The following is a 20,652-nucleotide window of genomic DNA, read 5'->3' on the forward strand; positions in this document are numbered from 1 at the left end:
TAGCAGATGAGGGTGTTATTTCTGACTCCATTCGATACAAAATTAATTAAGGAGATGGAACAACTTTTTATGTTTTCTCAAGTATAAAAAAAATAAAAAATAAACCATGATTAAATCTACCCGTGTGACTTGTCATGTATCTTTCCTTGATTTGTATTTTTTTATACACGTGTGTGCCACACATAGCGCCTAGTCATTAATAGGAATAATTTATAATATGATATTTGTTAGTTTAGATTTAAAAAATAAAATGAAAACAAGTGAAGATGTGTGATATTGGCTGATTATTTTAAAGGCTGAGGTTGATGTTCGAAATAAATTAATGGGGTTATCATTTTGACGTAATCAGAGGGTGTGTGAAAAGATTAGCAGATGAGGGTGTTATTTCTGACTCCATTCGATACAAAATTAATTAAGGAGATGGAACAACTTTTTATGTTTTCTCGAGTTCATAGGTTTGGTTGGGGTGTCTCACGCGACTAATTTTTATAGAGTTTTAAGCGGATTTGTTTGGAGTTGCTCAGGACTGTTGATTGGACAGAGTATATGGTTGGCTGCACCTGAAACTTGGTTAATTGTTTATGCTCGAGTAGCTAAGTTAGGATTTCACACATTATTATACACCATAAGATACATTTTTTTTTTTACATAGAAAAACAACCAAGTAGAAACGAGGAGGATGAAATGCCTGGTCCGAGCCTTCAGTCGGAATAACTATGACGGCAGAGCAATTCTCAATTCTCAATTCTCAGCCTGTTCATTATTTGAATGAGAGCCTGGTACTTTTATGTCTTAATGAGCTGCTGATCAACCATCTTCAAGCTGGTTTTAGTGGTACTGATATCCTTATCAGTTATTATTTTGATTAATTCTAATCAATTTGTCACATAGGATATGTGATGATCATGGTTAGTCTACATCAGTTATAAGTAAAGTTTATTAGGGTTATTGGTGAAAAAAAAGGTTTATAGGTTTTTTTGTCAAAAAAATGACAAGTTAGTTGGGTTTTTTTGGTTAATAGCTCTTTTCAAATTAATATATAATATTTCTTCTAAAATAATATAAATTGAAAAAAGAAGATACAACAAAAAAGAAACTTTTTGATTGGACACTTAAAAGACCATCTTATTATAAGTAAAATAAAAAAAATAATCTATACAGAAAACTCCTAGGCCATATTCGTACTATATATCTCTGTAAGTTGAACATCTTGCATTTTTACTAATTTATTTTTATATTTATAATTTAATTTTTCAAAAATATAAAAACCACTTTAAAAAATAATTTACGATATTTTATCATCATATTAATATATTTTATACTCGATAAATGTAAATATCAAAATATTTATTCAAACACTCAAATTAAAAACTAATTTTCAATTTTCAATATATAAATAACTTCTCACTTATAAGTTATAATTTATAGACACTTCTTTTAACTTAAGTTAGACGACCACGTTTATTTCATGACTTCAAAATTCATGTATTATAATAATTCATTATTATCATTAAAGTTAACATTTATACAACATATATAGCTGACCACTCTTCTTTTGTAATCTTTTTTTCATCTCCTTCACTTATTAGAAAGCTACGGGCCACCGAGCAGGTCTGGCTTGCGGGCAGCCAAACCAATCAGCCAATAACAAATTAGACCAAAGCATATTATAGCAGGCAGGTCATGCATACATTGAATCACATATATAGAAAAACGTTTCTACAATAAGAAACTTAATGATTTACTCTTATACAAGCTATTGTAAATGTTGTACTTTCGTTATGGGAGAAATAGTTTCAAGCATACACAAGGAGATGACACAATATATGGACAGAACAAAAGTTATTAGTACAACACAATATATATATTACTATACGTTGAAACATGAAATTATACATAACCCCATTAACTGGTATTACAAGCTCTCTTATTCTTACTCAAAACGTCTTATTTTTATTTTGAAACTGAACAAATCTTGGCCAAGACTTACTAATAATTGCAATTTACACAACAATTATTAGTCTGTAGTCAAAATTTGGTAGATTTTATTTTGAGATTTTAAGATAGTCTGATTCCTTCTCATCAAGCAATAACCGGCATACTATGCAGCACCACGGTTTCGACGGTAAAACCCGGACCAAACCCCAAAGCGACGCCCCAGTCGAGCCCATCGCCAGTAGTTGCCCTGCCATCATTCATTGATTTCTTCCTCATTTCATCCATAACAAAAAACACACATGCACCCGCCATGTTACCATACTCACTCAGCACCTTCCGAGACACCCACATTTTCTCTTCTTTGAGACCTAACACATGTTCCACCTGGTTCAAGATGGCTGGGCCACCAGGGTGCGTTATGTAAAACAGCGAATTCCAGTCAGTTATACCAATGGGCTCGAAAACTTCTTTAAGTATCTTCTCCATATTCCCTGCAAATAACGTGGTTATGTTCCTTTTGAGAAAGAACATTAAGCCCGACTCTCCCAGTTTCCCACGGACTGTGTCTTCAGAATCAGGCACCAGGTGCTGGGCTGCGAATACAATCTGGAAGAGTGGACGTTCGGTTAGAGGGTCCGGATCAGACCCCACAATCACCGACGAGGCCCCATCACCGAAGAGTGCTTGAGGGAGTAAAGAGTGAATATGAGGCCCTCGGAACGTGATGGTTGTGATCTCGGAACAAACCACGAGAACACGTGCACCCTTGTTGTTCTCGGCGAGATCTTTCGCCAGGCGAAGAACCGTCCCACCTGCAAAACAACCTTGCAAGTAGACCATGTGGCGCTTCACTGAATTATTGAGGCCCAGGAGCTTAGTGAGCTGGTAGTCAGCACTGGGCATATCGTAGCCCGAAGTGGTGCAAAAAATGAGGTGGGTGATCTCTGATTTGGAGTGTCCCCACTCCTTGATGGCTTTGTCAGCGGCTTCTTTTCCGAGCTTCGGAACCTCCATCCTCAAAATTTCCTGGCGAGCGTCGAAGGATGGGGCCGAATAGTGGCACATGTTAGGGTTTTCTTCTAGGGTTTCCTCTGTAATATGCAGGTAACGTGTTTCTATCTTGCTTTTGTTACCTGTACACAGTACACACATGCATACACTATCAACATCAAAAGGGGAAAGCCAAATTTTTATAGAAAGGGCCTCGAAAGCAATATTTTTAAATTGATAAAGGCACGTATTTGTTGTTCATGCAAATATCAATGATTCAGCTACGAAACAATTGTATTGGAAAACAATGTATATATCATAGTAACACTATAGACATACAGATTCGCTTGAACTTCTCTTTGAGTTCAGTCATATGTTCGCTCTTTGTGACACGAAAGTAGAAGTCTGGATAGTCAGCCTGGGGGTAACAATTAGGAGGAGCCGCAGTTCCGATGGCAAGAACCGTGGCTGGACCTTTAGCTCTCTGATTGTTCATTATTTCCTCAACTGATAAACTAGCCGCCATATTTCTATATATCTGATAAAGATATAGAATGCAGGTGTTTTCTTTATCTGTTGCAGTTTGAATAATGATACACCTACAAGCCCTCTATATATAGATACTCTGTGATGCAGTTGTGGGAACTGGTTATGCAAGCCGAGTAGCCGACGTAAGTATTTACTCATATTTGTAATTTATGTTCACTAAATCAAATAAGATGGCTAACGGGAATAGGCGGGTGCCGCCGGTTGGTGACGTCAATATCCACTTTTTATTTATTTATCCATGATGCTCGTTCATTAATTTATTTATGCATTATAAAAACTACAAATAAAAAATATCATTAAATAAAAAATCGAAATTATGTAAGAAGAAAAAAACAACTTCATAAGCGTTCTCATGTTATTTATAATTTTTTTACAAAAACTGTGTAACCACCCTTTTTATTAATTTCACAATCTTGTCTAACATTATGTGATATGTTAGATTGAATTTTTCATTTTAAAATTTACAAATATAGTTTTACAAATTAATTATTCAATTTGGTACACTGTAAAATTTGTATTGTAATTAGATATTATATTAAAATAAATATACAAAGGAAAATAAATATGAGATATCAATCTATAAGAAATATACAAAATCTAATGTTCACAATATTAAAAACAGGAAAAAACTGTAAAATGGATATCATGACTTTTTTCCGGGGAAACTTTTTAAATTTTTTTTGCTAAAGAAACAGATTATATATGATTTGTATAGAATAGTTATAAACACTCCTATTACTCAGAGAGTCGTTAACTAGAATATATAATTGATTTATTTATATTAAAATATTTTATATTATTTATGATTAACTCTTTAACACATACATCGTTAAACAAATTATGAACAATCTTAGTACTAAGTAAATTTGGTAGCACGGTGGACTTGGCCTGATCCAAGTTAATGTGTTCATGCTAAAAATGCATTTTACCTGGGTGAAATATAATTGAGATTGTAAAATAATAAATTTGATCCATTTTAAGCGCGCATCAAGACTAACAAGGTTGATTTGTGGATACCAAATATGTTATTTGCAGCAGGTCGGGAAACATAAACATCATTTACCAAACTTGGATCAAAAGAGATTTCAAGGAAAATATATATGGAGAGTTTGCCACATATGGAATTATGTATTATTCTCAAATAAAAAAGGGAAAAAACTGACTAAATTGCTTGACTCCGCTAGCTAGCCAATGTTGAAGGAAGACTACAGTAATCAACAATAGTACACACCTGTACAACCTAACTCAATCCATTAATGGTGCGGTCTGGAGATAAACCTAAGATAGGCATGCATGGGTGAATAAGGTGATGTCCAAATTATGGCATACACGGCGGCATACAAAAGATGCTAAACACTAGTAAAACAGAAACACAGAAAACAAAATCAAAATTGTCTTTGTGGTAATAAGATAGCTGGCCAGCGTTGAAAGAAGACTAGAGTAATAATTGCTGGCAGGCGGCCAAGACAATTAACAAATTAGTATCGCCTAAGTACTTAATTAGCAGTGAACTGCTTAATTAGCAGACAGGAGTCTAAGATATTTTCTAAGAAATGCTATTGCGCTTTCAGTATACTTTGAAATTTAATAAATCTTGATTATAATTTTTATATTATAATTCATTTCATTGCTAATTTTAATCATACTAGCCTATAACCCACTGGCGACCATATAATTTTAATTTGATTATTTATAAGCTTAATATCATTTTATTTGTGTTTTTTCATTAATTAAATAAAATGGTATTTATTACTATTGAATAAGCAACTCAATAGTAATAAAATTAGCGAAAACAATTGCATGAGTTTGACCCACCTGCATGGACCGATAATATGCTTAATTTTGAGTGTTTACTGAGACTCAATAATATGCTTAATTTAGGGTGTTTACTGAGACTTTTTTATTTGGATGCTTTCGTTAATTTTATTATTATTGAATAAGCAACTCATATGACTGTTTATGAAAGAATCTCACATCATTAATTTGGTATAAAAAAGTTTGTGTAACATACATCGAATCTCACATCATTAATTTGGTATAAAAAAGTTTGTGTAACATACATCAACGCAATAGCAAATTTTTGCCAACATGAATAAAAATAAGCTGATGGAAACTTATAGATAATATTTTAACGCTTTTAATTTTATTTTAAAACATGAGAAAATAATTAGTGTGGTAGAGAATATCTTTGCAGTTGAGATGGTTCTTACCGAGAATTATGTATATGCATAAGATAATAGGTACTCCCTCTGTCCCATTTAATTGTATACGTTTCTTTTCAACTGCTCGACACGCATTTCAATACTTTTATAAAACATAGTTCCATAACTTATTTTTGAGATTTTCTTTTTCTGAATAAAAATATAACATCCAAACTTTAATTCAGAAAAAGAAAATTTTAAAAATAAATTACACAACTATACTTTACAGGAGCATTAAAGTCCGTGCCGCGTCCCCGTCCCCCAATGTATACTACTGAGAGGGACGGAGGGAGTATTTGTTTTCTGGCAGTATACCAAGGGTAGCAATATAAGTATATAACTATTAAAAAACAGATAAAGAGAGATGCAATAATGCATCCTTTTCTTCTCAGTACTCAGTTTCTATTAATAATTAAAAAGCCGAATAATAGACATGCCTAACATGAATAGCATGATGTCTGAATGTACTTGGGGAAGATGCTAATGAGATGCTATGACTTGCATGGATCTCCATCTCAGCAGACATGAGTCAGAAAATTTAAGTTTAATATGGAGCGTCTATATGCTCAAAAAAAAAAAAAAGAACAGGCGCATTCTGTTTTCCTGTAGACCGGTCTTCTAATGAGACCTATAACCTATTGCTCAGACGTTTGAAACTAAGGTTTAGGCACCAGTAAGAACAAGAATGAAGAAACCATAGATGTTATAATCAAGTCCTTTATACCTCTTTCATCTTTACACGATCATAAGGAATCTGCAACAAAAATGAAAGAAAAAAGAAACAACAAAAGAAATTCTCAGTAAACACCCAAAATTAAGCATATTATTATGAACTTCAATTTTAACTAATTAAGTGATGCAGAAAAAGAACATGCTCAAAGATCAGAGAGAATCACAGCAGAAAAATCAAGCTAATATATGTGATCATTAGCATGATATAATAGTGTACACATATTTACTTGTGGTAAAACACTAAACAAAAATACCGACACAAATTTATAACATAAGGACTATAACACCAGATTTTTCCAATTCAAACATCGATCAAATTAGAAAGATGCAAATCAGTATGATACCTTCTCTTGTGACGCCAAAGATTCGAATAATAGCAGCAGGACCAGAAGAATTAGGCAACAACTCTTTGTGACTCTCTCCGATCACATAATCAATTTCCAGCTGCTGGAATACTAACAACACAGTTTATAAATTAACAGCAGCTGAACAAATCATTCACTCGCAGATGTTCGAAAAGTAGCATAGGAGCTCGCCGAGATGAAGAGAGAGACATCGGGCTATGGTCATTGCTGTCAAAATTTCTCTATTAAGCTACAATATCTCTGAAGTTGTTCAGAAACAACATTCACCATCAACACTGATTGGCAGGAAAACTTTTAAAGTAAAAACAACAAAAATCCACACTTTCAACTATGCTTATTCCCACCTGACCAAAAAAAAAAAACTATGCTTATTCCCAAGTTGGAGCAACAACACCTGGTTGAGTGATATCCAATCCAGGTGCGGCAGCCAATGTAGGCTCAGGTGCAACATCCCATCCATCGGCGGATGGCACTGCAAATATAAGCCAACCCACAAGACAAATGAAAAATCTGACATTCCAAGATATATATACCAGTGTTGTAAACATCAGAACTCTAACCAACTCGGATGAGTACTCGGGGTCAAAAATTTGGATATATTAAAATTTTAATTTTATATATTCATTATAAAACATGTATATATTATTATCTAATATCTAATTAAATTATGTAAAACACGATGTTAGAGTTTATTCTATTTAATAAATCTTATCTAAGAATTCTAGATTTATCAATTTAAATAGAAATATCTTATTCAAAATATCATCGACTTTGACCAATTGTCACCGATTTTGATCTGATATTGGTCAAAACCAGGTTGCAACCCGAGTAGTATGAAATCAACTCAAGGATCAATCCGAGTAATCAGCCAATTTCTCACACGAGTTGACTGGTTTTTAAAGCACTCGCATACAAACGCTTAAAGAAACAAAGATGTTTTTGTAATTTTGGTAGTTGTTGCATACAATTACATTGTTATTTATCCTGGAAAATAAAACTATTGAGAACTAATATTAGTGATTTTTTAAATTCTCACCAGCATCAGCAGTCCAGCCAGTAGCTCCAGGAACAGCAGAAATAGCAGCTTGAACCCCTTCATTGTTCCACTGAGCATCAGGAATTTGGCTACTCCACTGATCAGTTCCGCCAAGAGCAGGAGCAGAGTAATCTACATAATCAGCTGATTCCGCTTCCTCTTCTTCTTCCTTTGCCGTCAACCTGCAAGATAGATGGTTCAGGTGAGTTTTCGCTTGCAACAACCTTCACTAAAAATTGGCTAAGATCTAAGGATCTTTTGCAAACTACATAAAATCTATGCTATCAATAAGTTCAAAATGAAAAATATTCTCTGTCCTTACCATAACCTCCCATTTGAGTTGTGTTTCCCTTTGTTATTTGCAGGGATACCAATGTCTACATATCGCATAGGCGAATCCGTGTCACAGAAGGCACTTGTAGGAATGTTTCCAAGCGCAGATTTTCAAGGTGCTAGGCTGGATTTAGACCAATAATTATATTGGGCTCTAATCATGCTTTCTCTTTTGTAATTATGCCAGAGATCTTAAAGCAGGTCTGGGACTTGTCTGATCAAGATAATGACAGTATGCTTTCTTTGAGGGAATTTTGTATTGCCCTCTATCTTATGGAGGCGTATAGGGAAGGCCGCCCTCTTCCATCAGTGCTCCCAAATAACATTATTCTTGAAGATACACAGTTTCCGGCTACAGGTCAATCTGTTGCTGGATATGGAAATGCATCTTTGCGACATAATCCTGGTAAAGTTTCAGATCAAGCGCCCTTTTAAAATCATTATTTTTTCACATATGTAATAATCTTTCATATTACTATACTTGAATTAGGTATGCAAAAAATCCAAGAGATGCCTGGTCCACGTCCAGTTGCCCCTGCAGTTGGAGGTAGGCCGCCTAGACCAGTTCCTATTCCAGTCCCGCAGCCTGATGAAGAGAATGTGCAGCGCAGTCGGCAAAAGCAAAAACTTCCCGAACTTGAAAAGCATCTAGTGGATTGATGGGCTGCAGGCAGTTTACCATCATTAGGAAAGAAAATAGGCAAATAAATCTAAAAGAGCAATCAAGTAAATACAATGAAAATTTGTACAATATATATATAGCCAAAATATAATCCTTAAGCGAAATAAAAAGCAAGCTCGACAATTAAATGCTAACTAACCTGGTGATCAGTTCTTGAATCGGTCAACATGAGGAGACGGGGTCACTAAACAATGTCTGCAACTGATTAGTAAAAGTACCGGGAGTGTGACGGCCAGCAATAGCATTGGCACCCGTGTACTAAGCAAACTTCAACACCGCTCTCTAACCATAGGGCCTGGCAGACTGGACAATAATGTCCTGGGGGGTTCTCCATGGCAACAATGACTCTGGCTGCCATCTGAAGCTTCTCCAATGTATTGCCCAAATTGATAATATAAATATCTACTCATTAAAATACACCTAATCAAGCCAACGCAATAAACTATCTAATCACTCTGTATCCTATCTGACCCTTAAAGTACACAATTCCGACATAAACTACTCCCAGATTTAACCAATATCAAGACATATATACAACGAAACTAATTATTCATCCTTCACGGGAGTAATAAACAACATTTATTAAAATTATTAATTTACCGAGATTAAAATTTCTATGTGAGCGCGATATACCAAATATGTTTGCTTTGGTTTGATTTATATATCGGATATAAGAAATTAAAGAAAAACAAGAAAGAAACAAAATGTGATGTAAAAAGTACCATTGTTGCGGCGCTTGAAGACATAACGTTCCATTTGAAAGTCACAATTTTTGGCACCGAGATGCACCTCAGCCGCCAACATCTTCTGAATGTCGGCCTCTTTGGAAGTGAGTTCTCTAGCTATGCCGCCGCTCGCCATTTTCAGATTTTGATCAACTCACTTTAAGAGGCAAGCTCGACTTGTGCATATGTGTTGTATATAGATAGATAGATGACCCAAAATTGGTTTTGTCTGCAATCTCTATTGGGAGAGAGAGTCCTGAACAGGAGATTACAACTACAGGGCAGCGTATAAGTGGGTGAAATGGATTGCAATTCATCAAAGATATTATTAAGACAAATGAGATATGTAGAATAAATAAGCCAGATAGGATGTTCCCACGTTATGAGAGCATTAGAGCAAGGATTGACAAATATACCCAAGTATAGTGTTACAAGAGTCACAGCGACGACGCACTAAATGCCAGCTACGAATTTTTTAACTCGAAACATCAAGAATTGTGATATGCTAATTCCCAAATACCACATAACTTTTAGGCAAATGTTATTGTGATGCATAAGTTTCGGTGATGCCACCCAGTCAGTTAACAGCTCGAAACACAACTTGCTAGGAAAACATTTGCAGAAAAAGAAGCCGCAAAAGGAAAACTTGAAACTGGATAGAGCCGCATAAGCAACTTAACAATTTTTATACTTGCCAAGTAACTGATTTTATTTCACAGCTTCTTCAGTGAGGCTTTTAAGTGTGGCTGAAGGCTTACAGATCCAGTTGCCATTTCAACTTCATAGGTGAGTTCTCCATCAACCAGCTTAAAAGTCCGAGTAATATCCTTCACCTGTTTGTAACAAGAGAAACATGAAATATTTTTAGCTTCACCTTCACCTGTTTGTAACAAGAGAAACATGAAATATTTTTAGCTTCTCCAGTAATGCCAAAATTTAACCTTTTTATCCAAATTTTGCTATGAATGTACATATGTTCAACTATGGAAACAGAGCCACTTTAACCCAGAGAAATTAGTTCAGGGAACAGAGGATATGCGCTAGATAAAATATGTGCAGTATCACTGAGGAGCAGAGGCTGCAAATCATCTCCTCAGTCCTCATTGAGCAGGCGTCAAGAGTATAATAAATGAAAAGGAAAGACAATCTCAAACTTATCAACCACACAAAAACCGACTGCTAGAATCCGGCAAACGTTCAATTACCAATAGCAACAACTGTCTGATCTCTGCTAAAATTCTCAATTGTTGATAGGGCTTTTAATTAGCACCACAACAAATTAATATCTGCCTAACAAATATCGCACTTGTATGCTCCAGTGACCATATAATACCTTAGCAGCATTGCCCACGAGTTCACTCCTAAGCTTCACCGCTTTCTCTTCTGCATCAAATGTTCCTTTCTGGAACCAGTAAATCCAATTAACACAACAACACAGCAAAAACAATACTCGAAAAGAACACGAAAAAAGCGGTATACCAAAAAACGTGAATAAAAAGTAGAACTACAAAATATACCTATGTTGGCTTATCCAAGTGCATATAGTCAGCCTCAAAATAAAAAAATCAATAAAGAAAACTGCATATAGTAATTTGACAGTGTCAGTACTCTGATGCATACGTGTAGTACAACATTATCTGACGTATATTCCATATTTTTTGTAATCTAAAAATAATTAATGTACAAAGTATTATTTCTTTCAACTCTGAAAATTAAAGGCAAAGAAAAGAATTTTTAATTTAAAAGTAGAATAAATCATAAATATTTGTTACAAAAACCGAAATGTGAATCCGAATAGAAAGCCGTGACAAATTTTCATGTTAATTCTCGTCAAAATGTTTAAATCAATATCTAAAAGAGATGTTAAGATTTTAACTCAAACTTATGTAAAGATTGATGAAAAAATCCCCCTCTTTATTTTTATGCTGGCTCCGCCACTGTTTACAAGTAACAAATGATATCCAAACTTAACAACTGAAGGCAAGTAATGACTAACCTGCATGATCTTTTGGACTAAGACTATCCCCAGCCTTAGCTCCTGGATCTCGACTGGAAGATCTGATTAGAAATCGCAACCAGCATTAGTAAAGGCAATGGAATCAAATAAAACAGATTCACAAGAGCGAATATAGCTTACATTCGATATAGTACCATATAGACACGCCTACTTAATTCATACTCCCCAACAATAGTTCCTGCAACAATTCCTCTAGCTCCGCGATATGGAAAATCATACCATCTAGTTCTAGATTTCAGGAAACTTTCTAGAAAATCGTGCAAGGATGTATCACCTGCCACTGTAACAACAATAGAAAAAATAAACAGAATGCTGTAATAATTATTCCATTCGTTAAAATCGAAACAATTGTTCTTTTTTACACTGGATTAGTATTTGATTTAAGACCAATGTATCACCTCAAAGTCTTACCATATTCACTCTTCTATTTCTAATATATCATTCTATTTTATCATAATAAATAATCATTTGTGTGTGAAATCTAAGGTGTCAAACATACTACTAAGTACGAACTAAGTTGTATAAATTCCAGCAAAACTGTGAGCTGAATACTAAGCCACTTAAGATTATTATTATTCGTTAAATTAACAACGCTACGATAAAATTGTAAGAACTACTCTGCAAACTTGAAAATTGACATCAGTAATCAGCCAAACATTCAAAACAACAAACCACCAAAATATGAAAGCTATGCATTTACAACAACCTTCTTTCCAGAATTCCCGAGGATTCAATTTCAGCAAACGCGACAATTCTCGATTAAGCAAATCGACAACACGTTGCGACTCAATAGGATCCAATCCACATCAGCAGCCAATCCAGAAGCAACCGCCTCATCATGTGGCAAATATTTTACAAAATTGCCACTCCGCGTCTGATTAGGCACCGAAGCGCCGTCTTTCCGTGTGAGCCTGTTTCCGGCGGTCGCAGACGATGCGACGGCGCCGGAATCGGAGTGACGGAGAGAATCGGAGAGTTTTTGTGCTGATGAATTAGGGTTTTTGGGGACGAATTGTTGTTTTCTAGGATTGAATGCGCCTCTTGAGCCTTCGTTTTTGTTGTGTGTGTAGCGATTAGACATTGTGTATGTATGTATGTATAACTCTGTGATTCTTGTGTGGAGTTTGATGCGTCTGGCAGCAGTGTCTTTTAGAGATGCATATATATGTACTGGGAATTGGTTTTGTCTGCAATTGAGAGAGAGTCCTAACAGGACACGTTTTTTTAGACAGTAGTATAGCACGAGCACGGAAAGACGAAACGGAGAGACGAAACCAAAAAATGTGAATAAAAAGTGGGACTACAAAATATACCTATGTTGGCTTATTATAATATAGTATAGATATGTATATATAATATATTTTTCTGAACATTAGTAGAATAAAATAGAATCTGGTCTAAGAAGTTGTACTAACATTTATAGATCAGGTTAAACCTATCAGAGCATCTCCGATGAGATGAGAGATATCAAGAGGGGTGTCAATGTCATGTGGCATGACATGGACCGGCACTTTCGTTAGCACTTCATTAGAGATGTTGGGGTGCTATTGGGGTGTTAATTGAGTTGTCATGAGTGTTATTTGGGATGTCAAAAGTTGACAACCCATAAAGGAGAGTGCCAACTTCATTTGTGTTCCCAATAATACATAAAATATTCATTTATGGTCCCACTAATACATAAAATATTGTTTCTCTATTAAAAAAGTTGGCATTTTGGAGTGCCAACCATTTGGAGTGTATTTTGAAAGAAGGGTGCTAAAAATGATTTGAAACAGGGTGAATATAGAAAATAATATTTTGAGTTAATTATGTGTGTCAAAGTTGGCACGGGTTAAAGGGTGCCAACCATTTGCTCTAACTATTAAAATAATAAATTATAATCGGAAAATGATAATAAAATGTATAGCAAGAGAAGTGATTTCCAGAACAATATGGAATAATGAATATTACTCTATTTATACGTTGAGCGATTGCCAAGACTCTACCACACCACACTAGCCAACTCCACCCTTTACAAAGCTCCCGTGATCTACAAGTACCTCTCTTCCAAACAAACAAAAAAAAACTTAAACACAAAGCAAATTCAATGGGTGGGATCAAGACTGGTCGATCAGAAGATGAAGAAGCTTGCTTGCTAGCCATGCAATTAGCAACTGCCACAGTACTGCCCATGATTCTGAAATCAGCAATTGAGCTTGACATATTAAACACCATGGCCAAAGCTGGCCCTGGCAACTACTTAACTCCTTCTGAACTAGCCTCTAAGCTCCCCAGGTCCAACCCTGATGCCCCAGCTATGGTTCAACGCATCCTCCGAGTCCTGGCTACCTACAAGGTTCTTGGTTGTAAGCCTAATGATCGTTCCAATGGTGAAGCTGAGTGGCTCTATTGCTGGACACCCGTGTGCAAGTTCCTGTCCTATAATGAAGACGGTGGTTCTATGGCACCTCTTCTGCTTGTCAACACCGACAAAGTGGTGATCGACAGCTGGTAACATAGATTCAAATTTACTCCATCAGTAGCATCTAGAAATTATTCATATCAATTACATAAATTTTAATACTTCTGGTAATGTTCCGTGCATGGACAGGTACCACGTAGCAGACGCAGTTCTTGATGGTGGAATTGCATTTAACAAAGCCTATGGGATGAGTATATTTGATTATAACAGCCGAGAGCCTCGATTCAGCAAAGTCTTTAACCAGTGCATGACTGGTCATTCTAATATAACCTTGAAGAAGATACTCGAGACTTACAATGGTTTCCAAGGTCTTTCATCCATAGTTGATGTCGGCGGTGGCTCTGGTGCTACCCTTAATATGATCATTTCCAAGTACCCTACCATCAAAGGCATTAACTTCGACCTACCTCACGTTGTCCGAGACTCTCCGTCTATTCCTGGTATGAATTTTTAACTTGATCAGGAAACTTGGTAGATTTGCTTGTGATTTTCTTTTTAGTTTGTTTCTAATATTTCGCTTTTCTTGCCAGGTGTGGAACATGTGGGAGGAGACATGTTTACTAGCGTGCCGAATGGAGATGCAATATTCTTGAAGGTTGTGATTTGTAAATAAATTAATTGTTAAAGTATATTATTCTGGTAGTTACATGACCTCATTGACTTTGAAATTTTCAAATTTGTAGTGGGTATGCCATAATTGGAATGATGAAGATTGCCTGAGGATCTTGAAAAATTGCCACCAAGCTCTGGCAGACAATAAGAAGCTGATCATAGCTGAATTCATTCTCCCTGAGGTGCCCGGTGGAAGCGACGATGCAACCAAGGGGGTGGTTCATATGGATTCTATAATGATGGCACATGTTCCGGGTGGAAAAGAGAGGTCGGAGAAAGAGTTTGAGGCCATGGCTACTCAAGCGGGATTTAAAAGTTTCAGCAAGGTGTGCTGTGCTTTCAATACTTGGATTATGGAATTGACCAAGTAGAGCTACAGCACGCACTGTGTTTTAAAGTGTTTTATATATGCATGTATACGACGTAGCTTCTCTTTTGAAGTTGCAGTTAGACATGTACAATAAGGGCCGCAATCCCATGTCTGTAATGCACCCTACGTGATATATATTGCCCAAAAATTTACTTCTGTTGTGTGAAATAAACTTATTTCAAAGTCTAGTCAAAAGTTTTTAAAATTTGTAAAGTATTTGTATTACAAGCATGAATTTTAAGAGGAAAAACATTATGTTCACATCCCTAACTTAATCCCCTGAAATAATTATAGCCTTAAACATTTCTTCCTAAAGGATTTATTCTGATTTTGGGGATCATATACTTTGCCTCACGCTACTTTCTCTATCTCTGTTGTAACCTTTTCTCATCTCAGATCTCCTGCACTTGTTAAGAAGCCGCCGATGGCTATGCTCTTGCTCTGTGTGTGAAGAAAACTAGGATTCTGAACCAACACATGTCTGGCTTGTAGCCTTGTAGGCGGCTAAAGCAATCAGTCAATAACGAAGACCAACAGATCTCATGCATGTATACATTGAATGTCCGAAAAGGATCCCAAATAACTTAGGTACATGATGAAATGCAGAACTCCCTTACTCCATGGAGGTCCAAGTTAATAAGTTATGGATGATGTCATGACTTACTCGAAATAGTAAATTTAAAGTGTTCTTGGTGTCCTGACAAAAAAAAAAAGTTCTTGGTGTATATTCTTATCTAATGGTTAGAGTGTTGTACAGCTAACACTCATCGATCTACTTCAAATAGAGCATGCATCTCATGTATACATCACATAGAAAAACATTTGCAAGTTGGTGTAAGTGTTGGATGAGTTCAGCGACGATCAGGATTTTTAAAAAAATTGTACGTCGAGCATTTTTTAAGGGTTGTATGCCTCTGGTCCAGCGATTTTAAGCGGCAGACAAGTAAATTGTTTCTTGAAGCACTGATATGTTTAAGTTTAGAGACTACTGCTAGGTATAACAGTATCTTAATACTCTCTCATTCTTATTTGAACTGTTTGGTTTATATTTATTAAATATTACTGCAACTTAACAATAATTCTAACTCAAATGACAACCTTTTCAAATTCTTTATTTCGAGTATTTCAAGAAAAAACTCAAAACTATGGACTTAGGGGTGGGCTGAAGCCCCCTCAGCCCCCTTCTGTATCCGCCTCTGATCATACATGAGGAGATTTGCATAAACTTTGTGTACAGGTAATACATGCGCAAAACAAGAGACGTTACAACACACACACAAGTGATATTTCATATGACAGAAGACATCTAATTCCTTCACATCTCAATGGATAATAGTAACAGGCATACTATGTAGCACCACAGTTTCGACAGTAAAACCCGGACCGAACCCGAAAACCACCCCCCAGTCAAGCCCTTCGCCAGTAGTTGCCCTGCCATCTTTCGTTGATTTCTTCCTCATTTCATCCATAACAAAAAACACACATGCCCCCGCCATGTTACCATACTCACTCAGCACCTTCCGAGACGCCCACATTTTCCCTTCTTTGAGACCCAACACATGTTCCACCTGGTTCAAGATGGCTGGGCCCCCAGGGTGCGTTATGTAAAACAGCGAATTCCAGTCAGTTATACCAAGGGGCTCGAAAACCTCTTTAAGTATCTTGCCCATATTCCCTGCAAACAACGTGGTGATGTTCCTTTTGAGAAAGAACATTAAGCCCGACTCTCCCAGTTTCCCACGGACCGTGTCTTCAGAATCAGGCAGTATGTTTTGGGCTGCGGATACAATTTGGAAAAGCGGACGTTCTGTCAAAGGATCGGGATCTGACCCAACAATCACCGAGGACGCGCCATCACTGAATAGTGCTTGAGGGAGTAAGGAGTCTAGATGAGGCCCTCGGAATGTGATGGTTGTGTTCTCCGAACAAACAATGAGAACTCGAGCGCCTCTGTTGTTCTCAGCAAGATCTTTGGCCAGGCGAAGAGCCGTGCCCCCTGCGAAACAACCTTGTAAGTAGATCATGTGTCGCTTGACTGAAAGATTGAGGCCTAGGAGATTCGGGAGCTGGTAGTCAGCACTGGGCATATCGTAGCCCGTACTGGTGCAAAAAATGAGGTGGGTGATATCTGATTTGAAATGTCCCCACTCTTTGATGGCCTTCTCAGCGGCTTCTTTTCCGAGCTTCGGAACGGCCATCCTCGATATTTCTTGGCGAGCATCCAACGACGGAGATGAATAGTTGCACATGTTAGGATTGTCTTCTAGGGTTTCCTCTGTAATATGCAGGTAACGAGTTTTTATCATGCTTTTATTGCCTGCACATTTGTTAAATAGCTAAAATAAAACGAAATTTAAAAAAAGAGAGGAAAAAACTCCCTTATATATGAACATCACTTGAAATTTACAAGCACACGGAAAGCATACACATTCGCTTGAACTTTTCTCTGAGTTGAGTCATATGGTCGCTCTTTGTGACACGAAAGTAGAAGTCAGGATAGTCAGCCTGGGGGTAGCAATTGGGAGGAGCAGCAGTTCCAATGGCCAGAACTGTGGCTGGACCTTTTGCTCTCTGCTTTACCACTAATTCCTCAACTGATACACTAGCCATTTCTTTGTATAACCGATCAAGGTGCAGTGAAGTAGTATTATATACAGTAGCTCTTTGTAATTTCTGGTAGACCATCTTAAATTGCATGCTCTCTATATATAATAGACACAGCCACTGAGCCGCGACATCACGGAGAGCCTGCTCATATTTTAGGAGGTCCCTGTTCATATTAAAAAAGAGTGGCCCTTTTGCTGTGTTTTTTCATTAAATTTCACTTTTATCATATAAATAAATATATATGGAAAAATCAAAAGATTTTTTTAGACCGAATGTTATTTAGAATTAAATTTATTCTACTTTTTGTATGAAGTTTATCCACACAAGTTTTGTATTATTTTCTCATTGGTTATACATTCATATATATATATATATATATATATATCATTTGATCACGTTTCTTTTGCTTGTGTACTTATTACTACCGACAAAATAAATTAATTTAGTGATCTATACTGTATCTAAACTATTAAAGTCGAGACATTATTCGGTTGGTCGGTTTTTCGGCCGAATTATGGGCCTACTTATATAATTCATTATCCTTTTTAACTAAAATTATTATTATTTTTAAAATTTTTTAACTAAAAAATACTCATTTTTTTAAAAATAACATTAGACTACGTAGTAACTACCTTTTATAACTAAATCAAATTATATTTTCCAGATTTCTAAATAAAATACTGATTTTCTAAAAATAACGCATACAGAATACGACATACACATATAGAAAAGAGTACTCCCTCCATCTCTAAATACTTTTCCTGTTTGGCTTCGACACGTTTGTCAACATACATTTTTAATCATTAATATCTTTAATTTCGTATTGGTATTAAATATAAAAATTTCACCGTATTAAAGTACTCCTACATACGAATCTAACAAGATCACTCATGACTATATTTGGTCTTATAAATTATGTGTAATTTAGTAATTTGTCTTATGTTATGAACAGTTCCAACATCCCAAACAAGAAAAGAATAAAGAATAAGAGGGAGTACTATTTTATACCAAAAAAGCCGGGCCCGTATATAAAACACATGCGTGTTGCGATAAATTGTTTTATGGATGTGGGCTCAGGTCTTGATATGATTGTGCTAAGATGTTCCCAGTTGTGATCTGTTTACCGACAACTTTTTTTCGAATGACCGCATTGCAGCTTAAATATCAGTAATTAGTTCCTCCGTCCCTCTGGCAGATTATACTTATTTTGAAAGAGGAAGGAATATTTAGTCCCTCAAAATAATTAGTTCCTCCCTCCTTTTAGTAGTATACATAAGAAACGAACAAAATTGAGAAAAGTGTAAAGAATAGTAGCATGAAGTAATGAGAAAGAAAAAAGAAAATGAGTAAACTAGAGGGATCCATCAATATTTTATAGATAAATTTGAAAAAGTACATGAAAATAGTGGCCAGGTGAAATTTATATTATTATAAAATTATACTCCCTCCGTCCCTCTGATTTCTATACACTTTCTTTTTCGGGATGTCCCATTCAATTCTATACATTTCAAAACTTTCTCAAAATGGTAAAGTTTTATAATATAAAAATCTCACCCACCCACTGCTTTCATCTACTTTTTCAAATCTATCACTTAAATATTAATGGGTCCCACCACTTTACCTACTTTCCTTTCTCTTTCTCATTACTTTACATTACTTTATACACTTTTCTTAATCTCCGTGTCCAAAAGAAACGTATAGATCCCAGAGGGACGGAGGGAGTATTATTTTGGAAAAGTGTTGAAATATATAGAAAATTGAGTGGGATATCTAAGAAAACTAATGTATAGAAATCAGTGAAACTGGACGGAGTAATAGAGACTCTTTAGATTCATTATAATTTAAGAGCATCTTCAATAATATAATATAAAATCATATAATACAAGCGAAGTGGTATAAGGAACTAAAAACTAATCCCCTTCGTTCCTCTCAATTGTTTATATTGAGAAAGAGACATGTATTTTAATACTCTAATAAAATATAATTTGATAAATTATTTTAAATTTTATTTTCTGAATAAAAATTTATCATCTAAACTTTAATAAAAAAAAGTTTTAAAAAAAATTATAAAACTATATTTTATACACACTTTAAGATACATGTTGAGAAAAAAAAAAAGTTATACGTAAATAAATAAGAGGACGGTAGAACAAGCAGATCTTGTGAAGCAGGAAGATAATCTCACACCGAAACCTAATCATGATTAATGATATATTACAGAGGCCCAGCAATATATCTAAAGAGAGGGTGGACAGAGACGTCGTTCAGATATATCAACCACATTCAGCATAGCTTTTAAAATTCGTGTATCAAACAATTTGGTTTAATCCTCTCATCTCTTCCATTCAAATTTTAGGAAACCTTCGTGTAATATTTCATTTAAATTACAGGAAACCATCATGCAATAATGTTTTAGAAGGAGGTAGGGTTAGTTATTCCAAATTTTGTTTCAAATTATTTTTTTTAAAAAGTAGTTATAAAATTTAATTGAACATTTTAAATGTACACTAGACATCTCATTATAATTATTTTTTGGAAATCAGGAATTTCCATTTTTATTAATATGACTTTGGAACCAATCAAAATCGTCAATTAATATTTAAATGAAAAATATATCTAAAGTAATATTACTAAAAATAAAAAAATCCTATTGAAATGAGAAATAAATTTAAATTATAAAATTCAATGTAAATTACAAATTTTGATATTTATGTGACAGTAATTGTTAACAACTTGTATATGTATTTAAAGAATAGATCTTAATGATAATTTCTTAGCATCTACCACACTTAACATATTATTAAAAACTACTTTTCACTTGTAATTAATTTCTCATTTATAAATAACAAATACTCCCTCCGTCCCAATTTATGTGTCTTGTTTGACTTTTATTGTGGTCAAATTGACCAAACTTTAACCGATAATTAGTAATTATTATTACATGATCTTGAAATTCGAAAAAATACATTTTAAAATAGAATATAGGTAGATTCTAGTAATATATTTTTCATAATTTTTTCTAATTATTTTATAT

General features: G+C 35.2%; 6 protein-coding genes and 1 long non-coding RNA gene across 8 annotated transcripts in view; 3 read left to right on the plus strand and 4 right to left on the minus strand.

The window, feature by feature from the left end:
- Positions 1-20,652, plus strand: part of LOC135146822 (bergaptol O-methyltransferase-like) — a 67,661-nt gene that overhangs the window by 5,915 nt on the left and 41,094 nt on the right. The gene's annotated exons all lie outside the window — the stretch shown is intronic.
- LOC108193697 (chalcone synthase 2) lies at positions 1,819-3,518 on the minus strand. Its single transcript, XM_017360477.2, has 2 exons — positions 3,268-3,518; positions 1,819-3,071 (listed from the first exon to the last, which is right to left on the minus strand). The coding sequence occupies exons 1-2, from the start codon at positions 3,452-3,454 to the stop codon at positions 2,083-2,085; spliced, it is 1,176 nt and encodes a 391-aa protein (XP_017215966.1). The 5' UTR covers positions 3,455-3,518; the 3' UTR covers positions 1,819-2,082.
- Positions 6,022-8,274, minus strand: LOC108195028 (small ribosomal subunit protein uS2-like). The gene is made up of 4 exons (XM_064078813.1): positions 8,134-8,274; positions 7,812-7,993; positions 6,755-7,247; positions 6,022-6,432 (listed from the first exon to the last, which is right to left on the minus strand). The coding sequence occupies exons 1-3, from the start codon at positions 8,199-8,201 to the stop codon at positions 7,144-7,146; spliced, it is 354 nt and encodes a 117-aa protein (XP_063934883.1). The 5' UTR covers positions 8,202-8,274; the 3' UTR covers positions 6,022-6,432; positions 6,755-7,143.
- LOC135153049 (uncharacterized) lies at positions 8,325-8,810 on the plus strand. The gene is made up of 2 exons (XM_064094828.1): positions 8,325-8,550; positions 8,635-8,810. The coding sequence occupies exons 1-2, from the start codon at positions 8,325-8,327 to the stop codon at positions 8,802-8,804; spliced, it is 396 nt and encodes a 131-aa protein (XP_063950898.1). The 3' UTR covers positions 8,805-8,810.
- On the minus strand, positions 9,549-12,814 carry LOC108195029 (uncharacterized). Of its 2 annotated transcripts, XR_010283910.1 has the most exons (6): positions 12,275-12,814; positions 11,689-11,848; positions 11,548-11,609; positions 11,069-11,129; positions 10,885-10,953; positions 9,549-10,384 (listed from the first exon to the last, which is right to left on the minus strand). It is a non-coding gene; the product is annotated as an uncharacterized LOC108195029 (long non-coding RNA). The 2 variants fall into 2 exon arrangements; XR_010283911.1 differs by lacking the exon at positions 11,069-11,129 and having other exon boundaries at positions 12,275-12,813.
- Positions 13,587-15,272, plus strand: LOC108221040 (bergaptol O-methyltransferase). Its single transcript, XM_017394940.2, has 4 exons — positions 13,587-14,058; positions 14,159-14,469; positions 14,560-14,624; positions 14,713-15,272. Exons 1-4 carry the CDS (start codon positions 13,655-13,657, stop codon positions 15,010-15,012), a joined length of 1,080 nt encoding a protein of 359 aa, XP_017250429.2. The 5' UTR covers positions 13,587-13,654; the 3' UTR covers positions 15,013-15,272.
- LOC108220478 (chalcone synthase) lies at positions 16,283-17,684 on the minus strand. The gene is made up of 2 exons (XM_017394258.2): positions 17,438-17,684; positions 16,283-17,328 (listed from the first exon to the last, which is right to left on the minus strand). The coding sequence occupies exons 1-2, from the start codon at positions 17,619-17,621 to the stop codon at positions 16,334-16,336; spliced, it is 1,179 nt and encodes a 392-aa protein (XP_017249747.1). The 5' UTR covers positions 17,622-17,684; the 3' UTR covers positions 16,283-16,333.

The sequence above is a fragment of the Daucus carota genome, chromosome 5, assembly GCF_001625215.2.
Source record: "Daucus carota subsp. sativus chromosome 5, DH1 v3.0, whole genome shotgun sequence".
Taxonomy (NCBI): Eukaryota; Viridiplantae; Streptophyta; class Magnoliopsida; order Apiales; family Apiaceae; genus Daucus; species Daucus carota.